Source organism: Martes martes, assembly GCF_963455335.1.
Source record: "Martes martes genome assembly, chromosome: 6".
Lineage (NCBI taxonomy): Eukaryota > Metazoa > Chordata > Mammalia > Carnivora > Mustelidae > Martes > Martes martes.
In genome coordinates this window covers 63,215,383-63,235,268 of record NC_137893.1, presented here as the reverse complement: position 1 = coordinate 63,235,268, position 19,886 = coordinate 63,215,383, and the positions used below count along the sequence as shown (strand labels likewise).

Genomic DNA, 19,886 nt, shown 5'->3' with positions numbered 1-19,886 from the left:
AAAAATATACGTAAAAAGTAACTCATATATCATCGATCATGGGGATCACTGAAGTTCCATTCCCAGAACAGAGCCTCTAATATTTTCATAGTACAAAAAGTGTCACATATTAAAGGACACAAATAAATGGATCTTGACCAGAATTAAATAACAGAAAGAGACTATGAAAAGAGATGTGCAAACAAATATAGACCTCTGAGGTATTGTTAAAACTCTTAATAGGATGTATCTGATTATAAAATAAAATGTAAAAGTCAAGTATCATATGGTTTCACTTATTGGTGGAGCATAACAAATAATATAGAGGACAAGGGTAGATGGAGAGGAGAAGGGAGTTGAGGGAAATTGGAAGGGGAGGTGAACCATGAGAGACTATGGACTCTGAAAAACAACCTGAGGGTTTTGAAGGGGCGGGGTGGGAGGGTGGGGGAACCAGGTGGTGGGTATTAGGGAGGGCACAGATTGCATGGAGCACTGGGTGTGGTGAAAAAACAATGAATACTGTTACGCTGAAAATAAATAAAAAATTAAAAAAAAATAAAATGTAAAGAAATAATTATATATATTTCTTACTTATTACATAATACTAAAGGGATATCCAATTTTTAAAAAGACATGTAATCAATGAACACATTGACAATGAAGAAAGATATCTGCAGGTTAGTTAATTTAAGGTTTAATATGTGGATTTTTAAAAAGTTGTGTCTGATCTTATGTTCTTAGTGTTCTTAGTACAAACTATCAATAATTATTCAGAAGGGGATTCCTTTTACTTTATATAAAGATTTTAGTTATTTATTTGACAGAGAGAGAGAAAGAAAGGGGTGGGGGAAGCATGAGCCGGGGGAGAGGGACAAGCAGACTCCTTGCTGAGCAGGGAGCCCACCACTAGGTCAGATCCAGGAACCCTGTGATCATGACCTGAGCCAAAGGCAGAAGCTTCACTGCCTGAGCCACTCAGATGCCCCAAGAAGGGGATTCCTTTAAATGAAGCTTTTTTCTGCTTGGGGGAGAGGTACTGTTCTAGAAGTATCCAAATTATTCAGTAACCAAATATAATCATATAACAACAAAATGATCCTATCTGATTCTAGAAGATGAAAACTCATGAAGGGTTGTTCAAATACATTTCTATGTACATTTAAGATAATAAGAGTAAAGAAAAAATTATAGAAGGCAACAAATTATAAGCCATAAACTGCTTGAAGCAATAAATATCATACCTTGACTTAGCATTATTAAGTGGCTCACCTCTAGAGTCAATTATTTATGGATTTTGAAGTGAAAAGCACATAGAATTAAGCACAATCAACTCTCTAATTCTGGAAGAATCTCTGGTTAGATTTTTTTAAAAATCCAAATCCCCAACAACTTGGGCAAGGTCTAGTGAATAGCAAGTATCTTTCTTAGTGAATGTCCTTTTTTTTTCTGATAATCATTTCTCTTTTTATCTAATTTGTTTGGCAAATTCCCTCCATTTTATATCTAGAAAAGTCTAATTTTTACGGAAAATACTAAGTGTTTGTTTTTGAGAATCATTAGGTAGGTAGTACAAAGCTTTGAACCACCAGATAACTTAACAAGTACAAGGTATTGGGGAGAATGGGCAAGATCACCCAGAAGTCATAAAATGAAGAAAAATGTATGATCCAAATTTTCTGCTGAATGTTACTGTATTTAAATGTTATTTTCCCTTACTCTATCAATCCTTCCAACTAGCTTATCAATCCTTCCAACTAGCCTATCTATAAAACTACAATTGTTGTTTGTCTTTTTCCTTTTCTTTTCCCTTCTTTCTTTCTTTCTTTTTTTTTTTTTTTTTAAAGTAGCTCTAACTTAGATACAACTGTCCCAGGTGACCACCAGCTAGGATCCAGGTCATGTCATTGACTATGAAATGACATCAACTGTCTCCTGCTTGGCAATCACAGTGCAATGATATGGGGAAAGCTATTTTCTTTCCTCCAGCATTACTGGTGTTTCTGTATTACATGCAAAAGAGAAATGAACATGGGCCCTGGGGACTCAATCACTGATTTTATTTATTTATTTATTTTTTAAATTTTTTTAAAAGATTTTATTTATTTATTTGACAGACAGAGATCACAAGTAGGCAGAGAGGCAGGCAGAGAGAGAGGAGGAAGCAGGATCCCTGCTGAGCAGAGAGCCTGATGCGGGGCTCGATCCCAGGACCCTGGGATCATGACCTGAGCTGAAGGCAGAGGCTTTAACCCACTGAGCCACCCAGGCACCCCACAATCATTGATTTTAAAAATAAAATTACAGAAGACATGATTTACCTAGCTGATCAGATCATTCTAGCAAGGTCAAAGAGGCAACTAAGTTACTGGCTCCAAACTGGTTGGTTTGGTAATAAAAGTGATAAAAGTTCCTATCTCTGAGGTTCTAGAAATCATATTATATATACACACGTATAGAGTTGGGGGGCATAGAGAGAGAGAGAGAATTCATGTTGAATACTTGTGTGTATACATATCTTTACCTGGGCCTAACTATTCTTACACTCTTTGCACAAAGCCATCCAAAACCTACCTATTTGGTAGTACAGCCACTAACATGTAGACTATCTCAAAACATCAACCTTGTTATCTTACAAAGGGTCCATCTTTAAAGTCACTCCTTTAGGTTAAAGAACGTCCCCTAAAAGACCATTTAAAATACAAATGTCACCTGAGTGCTGTAAGATATTAGCCCATTAAGCATCTACCGAACATATGAGTACGTACTAGTTTCTTACATTAGTTATCTGTCACCTAAAGGAGAAAAAAAAAATAATAAAGAGTTTGAAAGAATGAGCAGGACTGGCCCAGATCTGGAAGCAGATGCAGCGGCATGAACCAAAGACAAATTTCATAAATCCTATGGATGCAGTCTTGCCTCGGTTTGTGATAAAACCCTGTATTATGAAATAAGATGGGCACCTGTATGCCATCTGGGTCACTGGAACTACCTAAAGCAAAAGTAAAGTATCACTATCCTTGTCCCACTGTGGCTTCAGTCTGGAAGGCGGAGCGTACGTATTGCAGAACTGGGCGGCAGTGAGAGAGAATACCAGGTAGAGAAGAGCCTTCTGTCCCTAATACAAGGCATTTAAGCAGGGGTGTTGAGAAAAAATGCACAGGAACAATGTCGGCAGCTGCAATGCCACCTCCAAGTGCTGTAACAGACAGATCACCACAGTGAGGATAAACTCATTTTGACTCAAAGACTCCTGGGCACGTTCAAAAATAATTATTCTGAGTTTCTAGACTATAAACTTCAATAGTAAATGAAAGTAAACACATCAGGTGAAAGTAACTATAAGGAAATCACTCCACAGGCAGGCTGAAGAGAAAGAGGCAAATTTCAAAATAGGTAGTATTCAGTTCTCAATAGTAATTATCAAAGCAGCTCTCATGCTAACATATAGTGGACATAAAGCACCGGGCACCAAGTGCTTCACCTGTCTAAGTTCATGAAGTCCTCAAACCACCCTGTGACATACGCCCTGTTAGCATCAGCACCCACACTACTTGAATGCAGAAGTGGACTCCGAGAGGTCAAGTAATCAGCTTGAGGCCACCCAGAGAGTAAGTGGCAGGGGCAGGGTTTGAATCCACACAGCATGGTGTCAGAGCGCCTGCCCCTTACCCGGTATGCTCTCTGCTGCCTCTGTAGACATTCCCAAATGGGCCCAGTAAAAACCAGAGAGAGGAAGTGAATATAGAAGAAAGGATTATCCAAAGCATATATAAAGATAAGCAGAAATAATTTGGATACGTGAATTATGAAGTAAATAACCCTTTCCCCTAGCCCCCCCAAAGGGGGAAGGTGTCTTTTCTCTGTTTTTATCACAGGTTGGAAAGTACTGGCCAGAAACCGATGAAATTGTTTCGGTGGAAGCTCTACTAAGGCACTATCCAACACAAATGACTATTTCTAGTGTACTGGAATTTACTAAATATCCCACACCACTGTCTCTTGGATGACAAAATGCCACCAACACTGTCAGTATGACTAGTGAGTCTATATTCATAATTTGAAGTCCTAAAATGAGTTTTCAGTTTTATGAAAACTTAAGATCAAAATGAAAGGTAAATTTTGTTGTGGAAATATTCAGTGTGCAAGGTTCACAGAGATGAGGACATTACTGTACATTTCCATCATCCCACTTAACAGTTTTCATGTAAGCTCGTCCTGTTCCCTTCTCACCAAAATTCAACAAATCATCTGCATGGGATGTTAAGACCTGCACCCAGTGCCTCACTCAGGAGGAGAAGCTGTCCCTCTGGGGACACCACACGGCTATCAGAATGTATTGATCTCATAAGCACGGTAACGAGGTTAGCGTGGTAATGCTGAGCAGTAACCAGGGGCAACAGAATACAGTTCTGATGAGCCATACCTAGCTCCTTCTGTATGTTGTCAGGGATTCCTGTAATAGTCTTTCTCCTTTTGACTTTCTTCGGTCGTCTTACCAGAGTGTCTGTGTAAATTAGAGACCGCCGAAGGCTGGCCTGGCGATCAAAATTCTCCCCTAATACAGAGTAGTAGAACAAGCAAAGCAATGTTATTTTTAAGCAAGCCGACACCATGCACTTTCTTCCAGAAGCTGGTTGTAAAATGATAAGAAGGTATTAATAATGATGTTAGCCAGTCATATGATGATGGATGAATGCTGAAGGACAAAAAAAAAAAAGGAAGGAAAGCACATTATCATCATAAGGCTTTTTTTTTTTTTTTTTCCATTTCCAGGTGTGTATCCTTCCAAAGGAAACACCTTGATCTCATTTGCAGACATGCTGGGGTAACAAGGGCCAATCTGTTAATAACACACTTGAAGAGTGATTCTGTGTTATTTTTTAAAAATAGCTCATTTGGAAGTGTTTTACATAGGCCCTCTGGTCTGAAATCTCTCTTTAAACCAGAGTACGTGAGACAGCAGTGGGCATATTGGGTTTATTTGGTTATCTCTTGTCTTACGTCTTATCTTCTGGAATGATACAAATAACTTACCAAGGATTTCTGGATGAAGAGCTTTTTCTTTCAGTCAGGGAGGCTGACAATGTGGACAGGCTGTGGTTATTGCTATGGTGTGAGATACAACTATCACGACCAATAAAAAGCCTTATAATGATCAAGTACTTTTACCACAATGAGACCCAGTAGCACTGCTGTTGTTAAAGCTGAATTGCTTTCTCTGTTTTATAATCACCTTTTACAATTGATCTTAATTCAGACATTTTCCGTAATTTTGCAATCAAACCTACAATGCCGTATCAACGGACTTTTTTTTATCTCTACATTGTGAGCTTGTGTGATTAACACATCAATGGGAAACCATAAAATAATACAGTATCAGTTACTGATTGGTCTGCTTTAAATTATTTGCCGGTTTAATTAAATAAACTTTTATAGCACTGTCTTTGTTAAATGGTTATTCTCCTCAAAAAGAGATTTTAAAAATATGTATGTACACAAATTATACACTTCCATCACTCTTATGTTGTAAAAAAATAAGTATGAAAACATTTACTCTTTTTAGCAATACTGACACACATTCATAGTGGTATGTTGTAAACAGTGTACCCTCTATTTAAATAGGAATAAACTGCAAATAGAAACTTATCTAAAGAGAAGATAAAAGATCTGAACAATCAAAATGCAGTTCACCCAGGAAGCAACAAACTTAAATAAATACTGGCAACTTTGAAAATGCCTGCAACTTTGTTCCTAATGGAGAAAACCAGAAAGGACTGAGAGAAGACAGTGAGACACCAGAAGGAGCCATCGCTGTGATAAATGCATCACTACGTGCGAGAGCATACATGGTGCTCATAAGGGGCAAGTCAGGACTTCCGTGGTCCATGAGTTCCTGCGGCAGAGGAAAACAATTTCCTTGTATCAAGGCATTAAGAACAGACAAAACATTGATAGTTCCATTTACCCTCTAGTTTTGCTTCCTAAAAAACCAGAAGATAAGCCACCCAAACTCCAAGGAAATTAAGAAACAAACCATGAGAATGGACATCGAAGACCTATGCCGTTAAAGGCACCAAACTCTCCATCTTGCATCAGGACCTAAAAGGTCTGTCCCTCCTGGTGGACTAAACATTTCTTGAGGGTAGGTATCATGACTCACATACCTTAGCACCCCCTGTGTCACTCAGACACAAAGTAGGTATTTAATAAATACTTGCTGAGAGGAACTAAGTCCCTCCCTTTCATTGAAAAACAGCCTTAGTCATGGTTACTACTTAGAAATAAATGTAATACAAAGCCAGTTTGTCAAAACTGCTGAAGCATGTTTACCCCTCAATTTATCTTCCAGGTGGAAGACTTGTTATCCCACATGGCAGAATATGAAACCTACGCATAGATACATTTCATTTGAAACATTTTATTCTCTTCAACTCCTAGAACATGATGAGTCCCTACAGGACTATGACTAAAGGGATTAAATTGATTTTCGGGCTGGCAGCTCATTGTGCTAATGTTCTACCTCTATGCCTGGCCAGCTTCACTCTGGATGTGAAACAGTACATTTATCGACATTTCTTCCCCCTGCTGAACCTGACTGAAAATCAAACTAGATGGTCAATGTTCATCCAAATAAATGAACATATGACAGTTCCCTATGGGAAGCTACATTTTAGTTTCAAAAGTCTTCTAGGGCTTCAGAAATACAACATTTAAATAGCAGAAGCTATAGAACACCTATGTCAATCTGATTGCTAAAAGTGAAAAATTTAAATACAATGCTTCTTCATATTAGAATATGAAAAAAAGCATCTCTTTATGAAATATAAGTGTATGTATGTGAACACTTGTATCCAGAAATACATAATTAGGTACTATATTTAATTATTACATTTTGGAAAATGTTAACACGCAAAAGTCAATTGCATTTTGATATAACTCGTACTGCTCACTTCTTTATTGTCATTCACCTTTCCTCTGTGGTATCTGAACAACTCCTTTTAAACTCTATGCACTTCATATCCACTTAAGTCATCAAAAGGAGAGAATTAGAGCTCAAAGATATAGCACTGTTTACTGTTGTTACAATGCATTTCATTGCAAATAATTCTTTATTTCTGAAGCTATTGTTACTCTGTTTTAAATTTCCTAATCTCAGGATAATACATTTATCCTAATTCCATTAAAGGCTGTCATATATCATAGCACAATCTTATCTTATAATACTACTGCTGAGGCATTTAATCATATATAATGTAATTGTGTTTCTGCTGCATTTAATCAATCAAATAATGTAATGCATTTTCTTACAGAAAATATGTGTCCACATAGTCCACCAAGCAATAAACACACTTTATTTCTGAAACACAGCTACTTTGAAAAAGAATCTTAAAAAGATATGACCTAGGTGCCTGAGGATCACATTCAGAAAGATCAACAATGTTAGTTGCTAAGAAAAATGGAATAAAATACTATGCTATTTCTTTAGGCTTAAATACAATAGGTATGGAAAAATGTACATGGAATTTAAAATAATTCATGCACTTATTTACTAAATTTCTCTGGGATTCAAAATAGATGTCATTTTTATTCTAAATGGAAGTTTTAAACGTCTATAAAGTTTTTACAAAATCTTCAATAACTATCAAATGTAAAAACCTGTCTAACAGTGATCAACAGTGGTACCTTCAGAAGTACAGCAAGGGTGCTATGGGTTTTCATCCTAAATTTTTATGAAAATTCATCCTTACTGGTCACCTATTTTTTTGGGTTCTGCCCTATAGATCTTGCTCTGTATGGACTGATTATCAATGATGATTATTAATAATCTGTTTCATTTGAACACCCTATCCAATGTTAACTCTTAACACATCTATTTTATATTTAGTACACCCTCCCGCCAAAACCACTGACCCATCTTTGTGAGCTCTGGAACTGATAAAGCAGGAAAATTCTGACTTTTATCTTTTAACAACTCCTCTAAGTTTGTGAAATACTGCCTTTGAGCTTTATGCACCTTGTTATTTGTCCCCTTGAATATCACAGATGATTAAAATCTGAGCATAATATTCTAAAAGAACTTGAATTTCATATTTGGCAATATTCATATTCCAACTTAATATAACATATTCTAAAAATTTTATATTCAGAAGGAACTGATTTTTATTTGAAGAGTGCAGAATTCAAATTTATGGGAATCAAAATATAATTTTGCCATCCTATTAACTTTAAAATTGTTAATTCACTTGATATTATTTTAAGCAATTTTTCCCTTTTTCTACTTGAGAAGACAAAAAGGTAAGAAAATGTATCATTTAGAAATATCACAAAATTGTTATTTCTTCACTTCTATAAATACTATATGAAACAGCCCTTTAGAAGGGAAACATGTCATTGTTTTCTTACCCAGGATCATGTTTAGAAGATGTTCTCAAATAAAATATTTAAAGAAAGATATTTTAAGTAATTTTCAATGAAAAAAAAAACACACACACACTTTTGATGTATTGCATGATATCAACCTTTGGTAACACAGTGTTCTAACACAAAAGAAATATTTCATATGCACGCACAAGTTTTAATATTCCTTTCACTAAACAAAGAGCAGGAAGCCAGATTACAGCTATTCACCACAGATTTATAAATGAGATGCTAAGAGCACATAACAAACAAAAGCCCAAGTGCGTTTAGAAACCTATCTGCATAGCGAAGCATACCAGTTATGTTAATGGGAACCACATCAGCCTGGACTGTCTGCGCTTGCTGTCGCATCTTCTCTTCTGGTGTTGGCAAGGGAAGTGACTTGGTCCAATTTGTTTGAGTATTAAGGTCAGAGAAGTCACTTGAGGTTGGCGTTTTAGGTCTCCTGATGGAAATAAGTCTTTCTTCTTCTGATGAAGAAATAGAACACTGCAGGGGAAAAAGGAAGAAGAAGTATAGCGTGTAAACAGCTGGCAGAAACATTTAAAAACACGTTTCTTATTAAAAAAAATTTTTTTTAAACTGATTTAAAGCAAACAAACAAAAAGGTCACGTTTAAGAAAGAAGCAATGGTTTGCAAGAAAACTGTTCTTACCTTGAGCTTGACCAGTTACAGATAAACAATTCACACAGTGGCCTTACTCTCTAAACCACGAGGACTGCAAAAGGTTTTGCGGACCCACAGTATCTTTTCACTTCTTCCTGCTTTTCCTATACTTACTGTGGTCAGAAAGCTTACGGATTTCGTTTACCACAAGAAGCCTAGAGAAACATCATGGCTGTGGCCATCGGTTTCCATTTTTATTAAAATTTTATTTGCCCACAGTAATTTCTAGCCTCAATCTTATTTCTTTTAGGCACTGACCTCAAGGAACACTTCTGAAATCATAAAGCTATTGTTACTCAACTGTGTGGGCTCTTCTGAAACCATTTATATGAAAAAAAATCAGTGTGAAATTGTTAAATTCTAAAGAAGCTGACTGAAGCCTCTGCTTTGAGCCTTATCAGAATTCCATGAACACATTTCTGGCAGGGTCTGTTTTGATACAGATTAACATCCTAACTGGGGAGCCCGTCTTCCATCTTTTTCTTCCCAAACCATCTTAAAAAGCGTAAGCGAGAAAGTTGTTCTTGCCAGCACTTTCTGATGGATTTCACGTGGTTGCTGAGCAGCTGGTTCTTTGACAGAGCAGCTCCAAGACCTCCAAAGAAATACAGTGTGCTCACAAACAACAATGATGACCAAATAAGGGTAAGTGGCTTTTGTTCGGAAATGGCAATAACATACAATAAATGTCTAAGAATGGCTCTTCGAGTTGAAAGCATTTCAACTAACTTCCACCTGTGAAAATAAGGCATTTAAGTGTTTTACTTAAGAATAAACAGTCAATGAACCCTTCCAAGGTTCCCCAGGAGTATCTGTGTCACCAGCACCCAAGTCAGTTCAACACTCCCCTCCCCAAACCACACAGGGGGCTACCCTCCTCACTTCTAACACCATAGCTTTGTTTGCCTATATTCGACCAAAGGAAACCATGGTGTACATTCTCTTTTGTAACTTACTTCTTTCATTCAACATCATGTTTGTGAGGATTCATCTATCTTTAGAAGGCAGGCATTGATACCTTTCTGGATTTAATGCATGTTTCTAAGAGGATACTGGTAAGAAATTTATAGAAATGCATTAGTCAGAAATTTCAATCACTTAGAAGAATACTGTCACTACTGTTTATTACTACTGGATTCATCTTATTGCAAAATATCTGTTTTTATTCTACAACTACCAGCCTTCCACAAATTTGAAAAAGACTACAGAAGAGCCAACAGAAATGGTTTGGTATTGGGGACAGGTCTAGACTAATAATCTGAAGACTGGACTCCATTCACTCTATCCTTGCTGGTCAAGAGATCTCCCGGCTATTCCTGAACACTAAAGTTTCCTTTGCTATAGGTTTACCTCCTGAATCCCCCCAAAGAGCTACTCTTAAGACCTCTGAAATGGTATCTGTGAAAATGTCTATGACAAGTATCATGGAAATGAAGGTAATGTTCATAAAACGTGACTTCAGGAAAGCAAAATCATGAATTGACAAGTATGCAATTTTTTCTTTTATTGAAAAAACACTACCAATAATAAAGGTGTTGTGGAAATAAATGATATAAAATATATCATAATTAAACATCTCTATTGTTGACTTTATATTCTTTTTTTTTTTAAGATTTTATTTATTTATTTGCCAGAGAGACACAGCAAGAGAAGGGACACAAGGAGAGGGAGTGGGAGAGGGAGAAGGAGAAACAGGCTTCCCGCTGAGCAGGGAGCCCAATGTGGGGCTTGATCCCAGGACCCTGGGACCATGACCTGAGCCGAAGGCAGACGCTTAATAACTGAGCCACCCAGGTACCCCGACTTTATATTCTTGATACATAAAACATGTAAAATGATATTCAGGTTTCTTTCCCACCAAAGGGAAATGTGAAATAATGTTTGTAATTAAACTGACAAATAAATATAGTCAACTTATGATGAGCATATGTTACTGACATCTGATTATGGTACTAAATTATACCATATCCATTCATGTTTAATCCCCTTCTGGGAAAATGGTTACAACTTCTACATATCCTTGAAAGACAATCAAGGGAATTTTGGGGTCAGCAGCAGTATCTAAGCCAGAGTGATATAAATACATTATTTCCATCCTTTTTGCACTTGTAACATTCTTGTGAAATTTGACTTATATATTCTCTACCCTTAAGACGCAGACCCACACATACGCACACAAAGTAAATTAAAACTAATTTCATACGAGAATTTCATGAAAGTTTCAGGACACTGAAGACTGAGTCTCAACCTAGTAAACTGGGTTACTCCAATTTTCTGATGTACATAGAGAAGTAATTTTTTCAGGTAATCCAGAAATATGGCACAAGCTTTGAAGGCCATGGGAAGCACATCCTAACAGTGAGAAAAGTAAAGCCGCAGCTTGATGGAGGATAAATAGCAGGGTGACATCCTGCAGAGAAGGTTCCCTTTTCCATGCAACATCTACCAAGGGAGACGGTGAATGAAGCACTGTCTCACAGTCTGTGTGCATCTCAATGGTGCTCATCAGCCCCAGTAACCTACTTTGCTTTTAGTTGGCCGACAGCATCAGGATTGACAACTGATCACAATGAAACAGTCCTTCGGTTTAGTCTTGCTGCCATGGGATAATCACCAGGGATAGCTCCAGTATGACAACTTTCAAAGGTAATCTGTTCTATAAAGTGCTCCCTTCATTTGCAGGAAAATTTCCCAAGCACAGCACAGAATAACGTTATATACAAATGTGACTATTATGCAGTGCTTAAACGTACTAAAGAAAAATTAAAGCCAGGACAGTAATGACTTCCAGAACAATCTGACTCCTATTCTTCCTAGTATTTATAAACACAGCAAAGGGCACAGGAAAAAACCTCTTGTATCTCAACAGCAGAACACATCATAATTACTCCAGTAAGGTGGATATTGTAATGCTCTGGCTTATTACGTTAACCTCTCAACTGGTCTCCATGCTCTATGTTGACTACCCTCCCACTCTAACAGTCTATTACTCAGAGGCCAGGGGGACCCTTTTAAAATGTAAGTCTGATCATGTTGCTCCTCTGCTCAAGCCCCCCAACATCCTTACTATGACCTTCAGGGCCCTACGTGATCTGCCATTGGCCACACCACCTTTCCATGCACTTTTTTGTACATATCATGTACACTCCTGCCTGCCTCAGGGCCTTTGCAACTGCTGCTCCCATTTGCTGACGTGCTCTTCCCTTAGACATCTACATCTTATTTTTCTTCGGGTGTTCATTCAAGAGTTCCCTTCTTGTTGAGGTCTTACTTCTCCAGTATCCCTAAAATTTTAACTCCTCCCCAATATTTTGTTTCTCCCCTCTCTGCTCTTTCTCTTTAGTACATATCACTTGTACCCATAAATTTCAGTTACTTATCTTGTTTATCTCTCCCATGAGAATGTAAGTTCCATGAAGCTTTAAATCAGAACTGCACGGAGAACCCTTGAAGAATTTTCGCTAACAAAGGGTCACCATTTAGTAACTGACTGCTACATGCCTTGCTCTGGGTTGCAGGCTTTAAAGAAATTGGTACCTCATTTTCATCTTTAGATCATTAGCCTCATTTTATAAATAAGGAAATGGAGCAAAGTAAGTTTACTTTTGGGAACTACACAAGTGAACAACCGGGATTAGAACCCAGAATTGACCCTCCAAAGTCTCTTAAACAGTGTAAAATATCAACCTGGAAATATTTGCAATCAATTACTGGGTTGTCTGATCCAAAGATAAAAATCTCCATTTGTATCTCTTATTTAAGCACAAACCTTTGCAAATCTATAAAAGCCCCCAAGTGTGGTGTAATAAAAGAAGCACTATACCCCAGAGTAATACACTAAGCATCAGCACCCTGGCTCTGTCATCTAGTAGTTGTAGGTTTTGAGCAACTCAAGCTCCCTGTGTTCAGAAGACAGTAACTCCAATAGCTTCACCATGCTTTGTATTGGTGGAATCCCTCAATATGGACTCAATTATTTTTCTAAACATTAAGTTTAAAGTTGGCTTGCTTTCAGAACTTAAATGCAGTTTTTAGACATGTCCACTGGTCAATAACGTTCATCAATTCCCCATATCTTAGTCCTGGAAGGAATGGAGAGTCACAAATGAACCAAGAAGTCACAATATCTTGCACCAAAATACTTAATTTAGAAAGGGAAGTCACCAGCCACCCCAGCACTTGTTTTGTAGATTTTGGATGCTGCAAACCTGCATTTCAGAGACTACTAGGCTCTGTCTGGAAATCAGACAAGCTCCCACCAGATGGACAGTGGAGCCTGAAATATGGTGTCTTTGGCAGTTGGCCAAGTTATCAAAAAGTGAGCTTAACTGTGAATCATAGACTAGCCCAGGCTTCTTCTTCTTCTTTTTTTAAAATCTGCTACACTCTTAGAAACTAGAAACTAGAATTATAACCAGAGCTAAATTTAGCACTCATGTAGCAATTATTACATGAAAATACAGAACAGATGAAACTATACAGAGCATTATTTAAGAGAATGTCAACATGTAATCCACTCATTTTTGTAGGACACTTATTCAGTCTTTGGCGATTTTCTTCCCAGAATTACATCTCTCTTTACTCTTGGTTTTCAAGATTTTAGATGGTGTCATAAGGTGTCAAAACTTCTGCAGTCTTTTTTGGCTTGTGCTTCCTCTACCCTCAAGTGTATTCAGACACAAAAGAACCGGACTTAGTTCTGTTCTCTCCTATTTTTCTTTCCCCCTCTGGACCAACAACAACCAAAAAAGAAGGGATGGTAGACATGGATGCATACAGAAACACAGTTCATGGTTCATCCAGCAACTCCCATGACGGCCCAGTAGTGGTGACCACGTCCACATTATTAAATAACTGTCTTCCTTTTCTCCCCATCAGTGTATTATTCCATTTACTACAAAGCTAGCCCCTTCATCAATGTTACCTATTGAGTTAAAATACTGTGGATTTCAACTTTTGCATTAAGTGATCTTTCCCTTAAAATAACAGAAGATACTTAATTAGAACACAAATGTTTAAAATGATTCAGCATTTGTTTTTATTCTTTGAATTTCCATAAATGATATATACAAAGTATGTAACATAACATAATGACTATATCAGAACTTACTACCAACCCATGACTTACATAAAATATTACCAATAACCGCATCTACCTCCATGTTCCTCCTTGCATCCCCCAAGGTAACCAGTCTCCTGAGCTATGCACTATCATCCCCTTACTTTTTGTGATATGTGTACAAATAGGTGTAAATTACAACATTTATATTTGCTTTGGCTTTAATAAAAATGGTTTCATTCTCTGTGTTGTGTTCTTATGTTTCTAAGACATAAGAACACTGTTTTTGTGTGAGCCTACAATTCACTCATTTTACGGGCATACACTCCATTCCAATGCCGTATTTATCTATTCACTCTTTTATCGAAGAATAATTGGGTTGTAAAAGCTGTTCCTTCTGTCATCTCAACAATTCAGAACACCCAAAGAGAAAGAGGTGAGGAGGAGAAGGCTGATGTTGCTAACGTTCAATTCCCCCATGGGAGGGAAAGCAGGAGCTCCGGAGCCACAGATCTGGATTTGAATCCTGGCTCACTTTTAAGGATGCTGAGGGTGTTCACTGTCATGACTGTGATGGGCTCATGTGTATTAACATATGTCAAAACTTGTTAAATTGTATAATTTAAATATGTGTATTTATTTTACATAAACTGTATCTCAGTAACACTGCTCTAAAAGAGAGATTTCAGTTTCAGTATCTTAAAACTACATGATCTGAAGCAATGATATCATCTCCCCAAAATATAGTTTCTTCATCTGTGATTGTGTATAATCCAAGCTACCTCTTGTGGCCGCAGTAAGTACTAAATAGATTCACATACAGCATTAAGCCTAGTCTTTGGCTCCTCAACTTTTCCGCATGCTGGCACTTGATTCCATATTGGGAGATGATAGAAATATCAACAAGACAGGAATGCTGTGTCCCCATTTAGAGGGGAAGGCAGACGTGAAGAGAGCCTTATTCCAGTGTAATGGGATGTTTACAACAAGAGAAACTGGGACAAGTTACTAGAGACACCCTCACTGGTCTGAATGCATAAAGGCCTGGAAAAAGGACCATCCCCAATCCTCTCATTCCTGCAAGACACAGAGTAACAAGGTGTCCCAAACTGTAGCACACCGAACACATGGAGCTCGCAGACTCCTCTGTGTTCCCGCAGGGCCCTGAAATGACCACACAGAGAGGCCCAGTACAAATGACTGCATCTAGAGGTATCATGGGTTTTTTCCAGACCATAAACCACCTGAGGCCAGGGACTATGTGTATGTACTGAGACCAAGGAGCACGTAAACGGTTTAAAAAAAAAATCCAAAAATCATGAATGAATGAATATCAGACAAGTCAACAGTAGAATGAAAAATGACAATAGCAGGCATAATGAGAAGGAATTTGGTTAATTTAATAACCTTGCCCTTTTGTTTCACCAACATGGCACAAGGAAAAGGAAATGGAGTATAAAGTAAGAGGCCTTGCACTCATGTCCTCCCTGAGGCACTCTAGCCATGTGCTCTTAGGAAAGTAAGTAATTTCATAAATTCTGAGTCTCAGACTTCAGATCATTAACATGATAGTAATGATTACGAAAACACTTCTTTCACAGGAGTTCCCATGGAAAAGGAGATACACTGTGTGAAAAGTTTGGAAAATGTTCTAAAATGTTGTACCATTATTATAAAGTTAATACTAGTATGACTGCTAGTAGCTCTACTTGGCGATAACCTACAAAGACAAAACCACCAGAATTTTTTAGTAGTTGCTCAAACCTCTCAAATTCATTGCTTTAGGCAAGAAATTCTATGTGGGTGGAATAAGAGACTGAGGATGACTGGGAGAGTGGCCAAATGTCACTGTCCATGAAGTCATTTTCTTTAAAGTCTGGTTGAAAAATCAAGCAGTTTAAAGATACTGTACTAATCATTACTTGAGCATATTCTGTGTGCCAGGTACCAGCGAAGAATTCCATAAACCTTAATTCATTTCAACCTCACCACATCCCTCTCCAAGGTAGATAAGGTAGCCATGTAATTTACTATCAAAGCCAGAATTCCTTGGAAAGTGAAAAGGGGTGCTCTGAATAATTACACATGCTAGCCGCTGTAAACCAGGCCTGTCCTGAGCAAACCACAACACGGGGCTTATAACCCTTTATAGTGTGGAAACTGAAGCTCTTGGAGAGAAGCAATTTACGCAAGACTACTCGACTTCAACAGGTGGAAAAGCCACCCCAAATCAGTGTTCTCAAGCATTATGTGATATAAGCCTCCCACCTGTGCACTTACAGAGCAAGGCTCCTGTCCTATTGTCTTCTTCAAAGTCCTTCTTTGATTTAAATATGCCTCATCAATGAGGACTAAAACAGAACCTGAGATGCCAGTTCAAAGAATAACAGGAAATGGAAAATCTGGGGTTCTATCAATACTATCAAAGCCAACCTTTTATTGCTAAAATCCCAGTCTAATTTATGTGTTTGGGGGTTAATTTTACACAAGAGATTGAGTAACCCATGACTGACATCCTTTCTGTTGAGACAATGGGGCCTCTATGAATGTTTCCCTGATGCAGTGAACCTATCATCAAATACAACCTCCAACAATGGCAGTTGAAGAAATGCCCTATCAACTCACAGGAAATGTTTTGGCATCTCTAACTGAACTTCCTTCAAATACCCGAAGAACCTGTTTGGTAGTACCTGGTACACACTGAAAACTGAAAGAAACAAAAACCCTCAAGACTCCAACAGTACTAAAGCAATGACTTACTCTCTGATTTCACAGCTGAAAAAAAAAAAAAAAAAAAAAAGGTATTTTGTGAGATTTCTAAAACCCTTTGCAGACAGCATTTTTCAATCAGCAGGTTTATATATAACCTCTATCACTGGAAATATTTTAATTATTTTTCTTGTTACACTTTGAAAGATACATATGGGTATCGTTAGCAAAACACCATTCCTTACAACAAGAACAGGAGTCCTACTTAGTAAATGTTTTGCATTAGGATAGACTGTAGAATAAATAATTCTCTAGAATAAACACCCAGAACACATGTCCCCTAGGTTTTCTGTTCTAATTTAGGTGTTTAGCCTTTACCTTATTAGCAACTCTCATTTTAGAAGAGTGCTTCCATCCTGGGTATGTAATAAATGCTTCATATGGTTGAATGCAAATTAGATGCTTTTCACTCTATACGCTTCTTTCAATGTCAGAGTATTTGCAGCCTAAAGCACTTGTAAAGTCTATGTAGTCCACTGTTCTCACCATACGGCTTACCAAGGAAAATACAAACTGAAGTATTTCCCCAGAATTTTTCCTCACATTGACGTCTACATACTCTATAACTAAAATAACCCCAACTGTCAGAATGACTTTTAAGAACACGAACTGCACTTAAGGGTCTTGGTCTTAACACGGAAACCATAAACTGCTGGCTGGGAGCCCCTTTTATAGTTACTGGACTCCCATGGGATTTTAAATGCCAACTTGGTCATACACCGTAAAGATTTAGGTCTCCTCCTGAACTTATACTCTATATTTAACATTCTGTCCCACTGGTCTGTATACCTAGGTTCCACACTGAGTCATTCCTAACTCTTCTGAATACCTGGTGAGGCCAGTTCTCCTTTCTTAGTGCTCCTCAACCTTACAGCTGTCCTAGCTTTGACCCTTAAGATTCAGCCTTTCTGGTTCTCTGTTCTCTTCCTCCTCTTCCCATCCCCCAAATTAACTCTAAACCAAACCAAAACTAAACTATTCAACTTCTTATTGGCACTGTGTTAATTTTATAAATTAACTTGGACAGAAACGAGTTTTTTGATACTGAGTCCTCTAAGAGCATAAGTCTTTTCATTTATTCAAATCTTGTGTTCTTCTATAGAATTTAGAATTTTCTGCATAAAAATGTTACACTTATTAATTTATCCCTACTTTGTCTGCTAGCACAACTTAAGATTTTTCCTACATCTTATAACTTTCTTTTGTAGATATGAAAATTATTGATTTCTATACATCAATTTCATACCTTACTCTGTCACTGAATTCTACTATTGAGAGAGGTTTCAAATTTTTATTTTCCTGGATTCACCAAGTATACAGACTTACCGTGTACAAAGAATGATAATATCATCTCAGTCTTTCCTATTTTTGAGCCTCTTCTTCTACACCTTATCTAATCATTCTGGCTAGTTTTCCCCAATAATAATGATAGTTAATGTGCTGTCTTATGCCTCACTCTAACAAGAATGGCTCATTAAAAATCATGTTGGATTTGGTGACAATGCAGATACATTTTAACTTATGAGTATCTACTTGTTCCTATATTATAGGTTTTTTTTTTTAAAATCAAGAATGGCTATTGCATTGTATCAAATACCTTTTCAGTATCTATGGTTTTGACCTGATTTTTCTCTTCAATATGATTGCCATGGGATTAGACTAACCAATACTGAAGATCCTTGCATTATTATTGGGATAAATCCAGGTTGATTTTTTAGTATTTGTCTTGTAATGAGCTGTTAGATTATGTTTCTTAACATTCCACTTATGACTTCCAATGACAATATTTGTGAGTGGGACTGGCCATTTGATTTTCTGCTTTGTGTAGTCTTTGTCAGGTTTGGCCTCAGGGTTAAGCTAATTCATTTAAAAAAAAAAAATCACACCATATGCTTTTTCTTTGCTCTGCGAAAGTTTCAAGCATTGGATTTACTTACTCTTTAAAAGCTTTAGTAGAACCTTCTCTACGAAACCATCCAAGCTTGGTGCTTTTCACAATTTGGTCCATTTAATGGACTTCATTTTTCTACCCAGCTTTATCAAGATATAATCAACATATAACATTGTGCAAGTTTAAGGTATACAATGTGATAATTTGATATATGTATAGACTGCAAAATGATTGCCACAATAAGATTAGTAAATCCATCCATTACCTAACATAATTATCTTTTTTTTTTTTTTTGGTCAATCCCATCTGAATTTTTGATAAAATTTCTCTATTTTTAAAAATAGAAATCAGTCTGTTAAAATACTCCCTTTCTAGAAGTTCTAGAGTTAGATTGGATACATTATGTAAATTAGAAAATCAGTTTCATCTAACAAAAGATGGTATATATAACTTTTGTTATAAATACATAATCACAAAGTGCTCTACTTCAAAAATATGTTGGTGACTTCCTAAGAACTATGCAATAAAAGCTAACTCCTTTACTTAGCCTGGTCCTCCTGTGATCCCACCTCAGTCTCCCTCCACCACTATCCCAGTTAACACTCTTGGTGAACTCAACACAATTAGAGAGCTAATCCACCTCTCCCCTGCCTTGGTCCTTCACAACCTCACTTCCAATATGCCCCTACCACCCACTCTCAGAAACACGCCCTCGACTTAATCATTACATAATGTCAGATGTGAGGTCTTAGAAGTGGTTCAATCATTGATAATTCTATAGAATTTACTTACGGTGTGAGAATAGAAAAAAATCAAGAAAGTTCTCAACATCTTTCACTTGAGCATCTAGTGGAATGGAGTTATGGTTTACCGAGCTGGGGAAAACTATGAGAGGAGCAGGTAGGGTTGGGAGAATCACATGCTCAGATTTGGGAAGTCGGAGATACCCATAAGACATTTAGGTGGAAATGGATAGTAAGCAGAAAAATGCATGAGTCTGGACTAGCAATAGAAATTTAGGAAACTTCAGTGCCTGGAACTTAAGGTCATGGGACTCAGTGAAATCACCCAAGGAGTGAGTGGGTTTCAGAGGAGCAGAA

The 19,886-nt window shown here is 37.3% G+C and overlaps 1 protein-coding gene across 1 annotated transcript in view; it reads right to left on the bottom strand.

Moving 5' to 3' along the window:
* Positions 1 to 19,886, bottom strand: part of NHSL1 (NHS like 1) — a 228,773-nt gene that overhangs the window by 13,214 nt on the left and 195,673 nt on the right. The window contains exon 4 of the mRNA XM_080805508.1: positions 8,697 to 8,889. Coding sequence (XP_080661634.1) covers positions 8,697 to 8,889 — 193 coding nt within the window. The remainder of the gene's footprint in view (positions 1 to 8,696; positions 8,890 to 19,886) is intronic.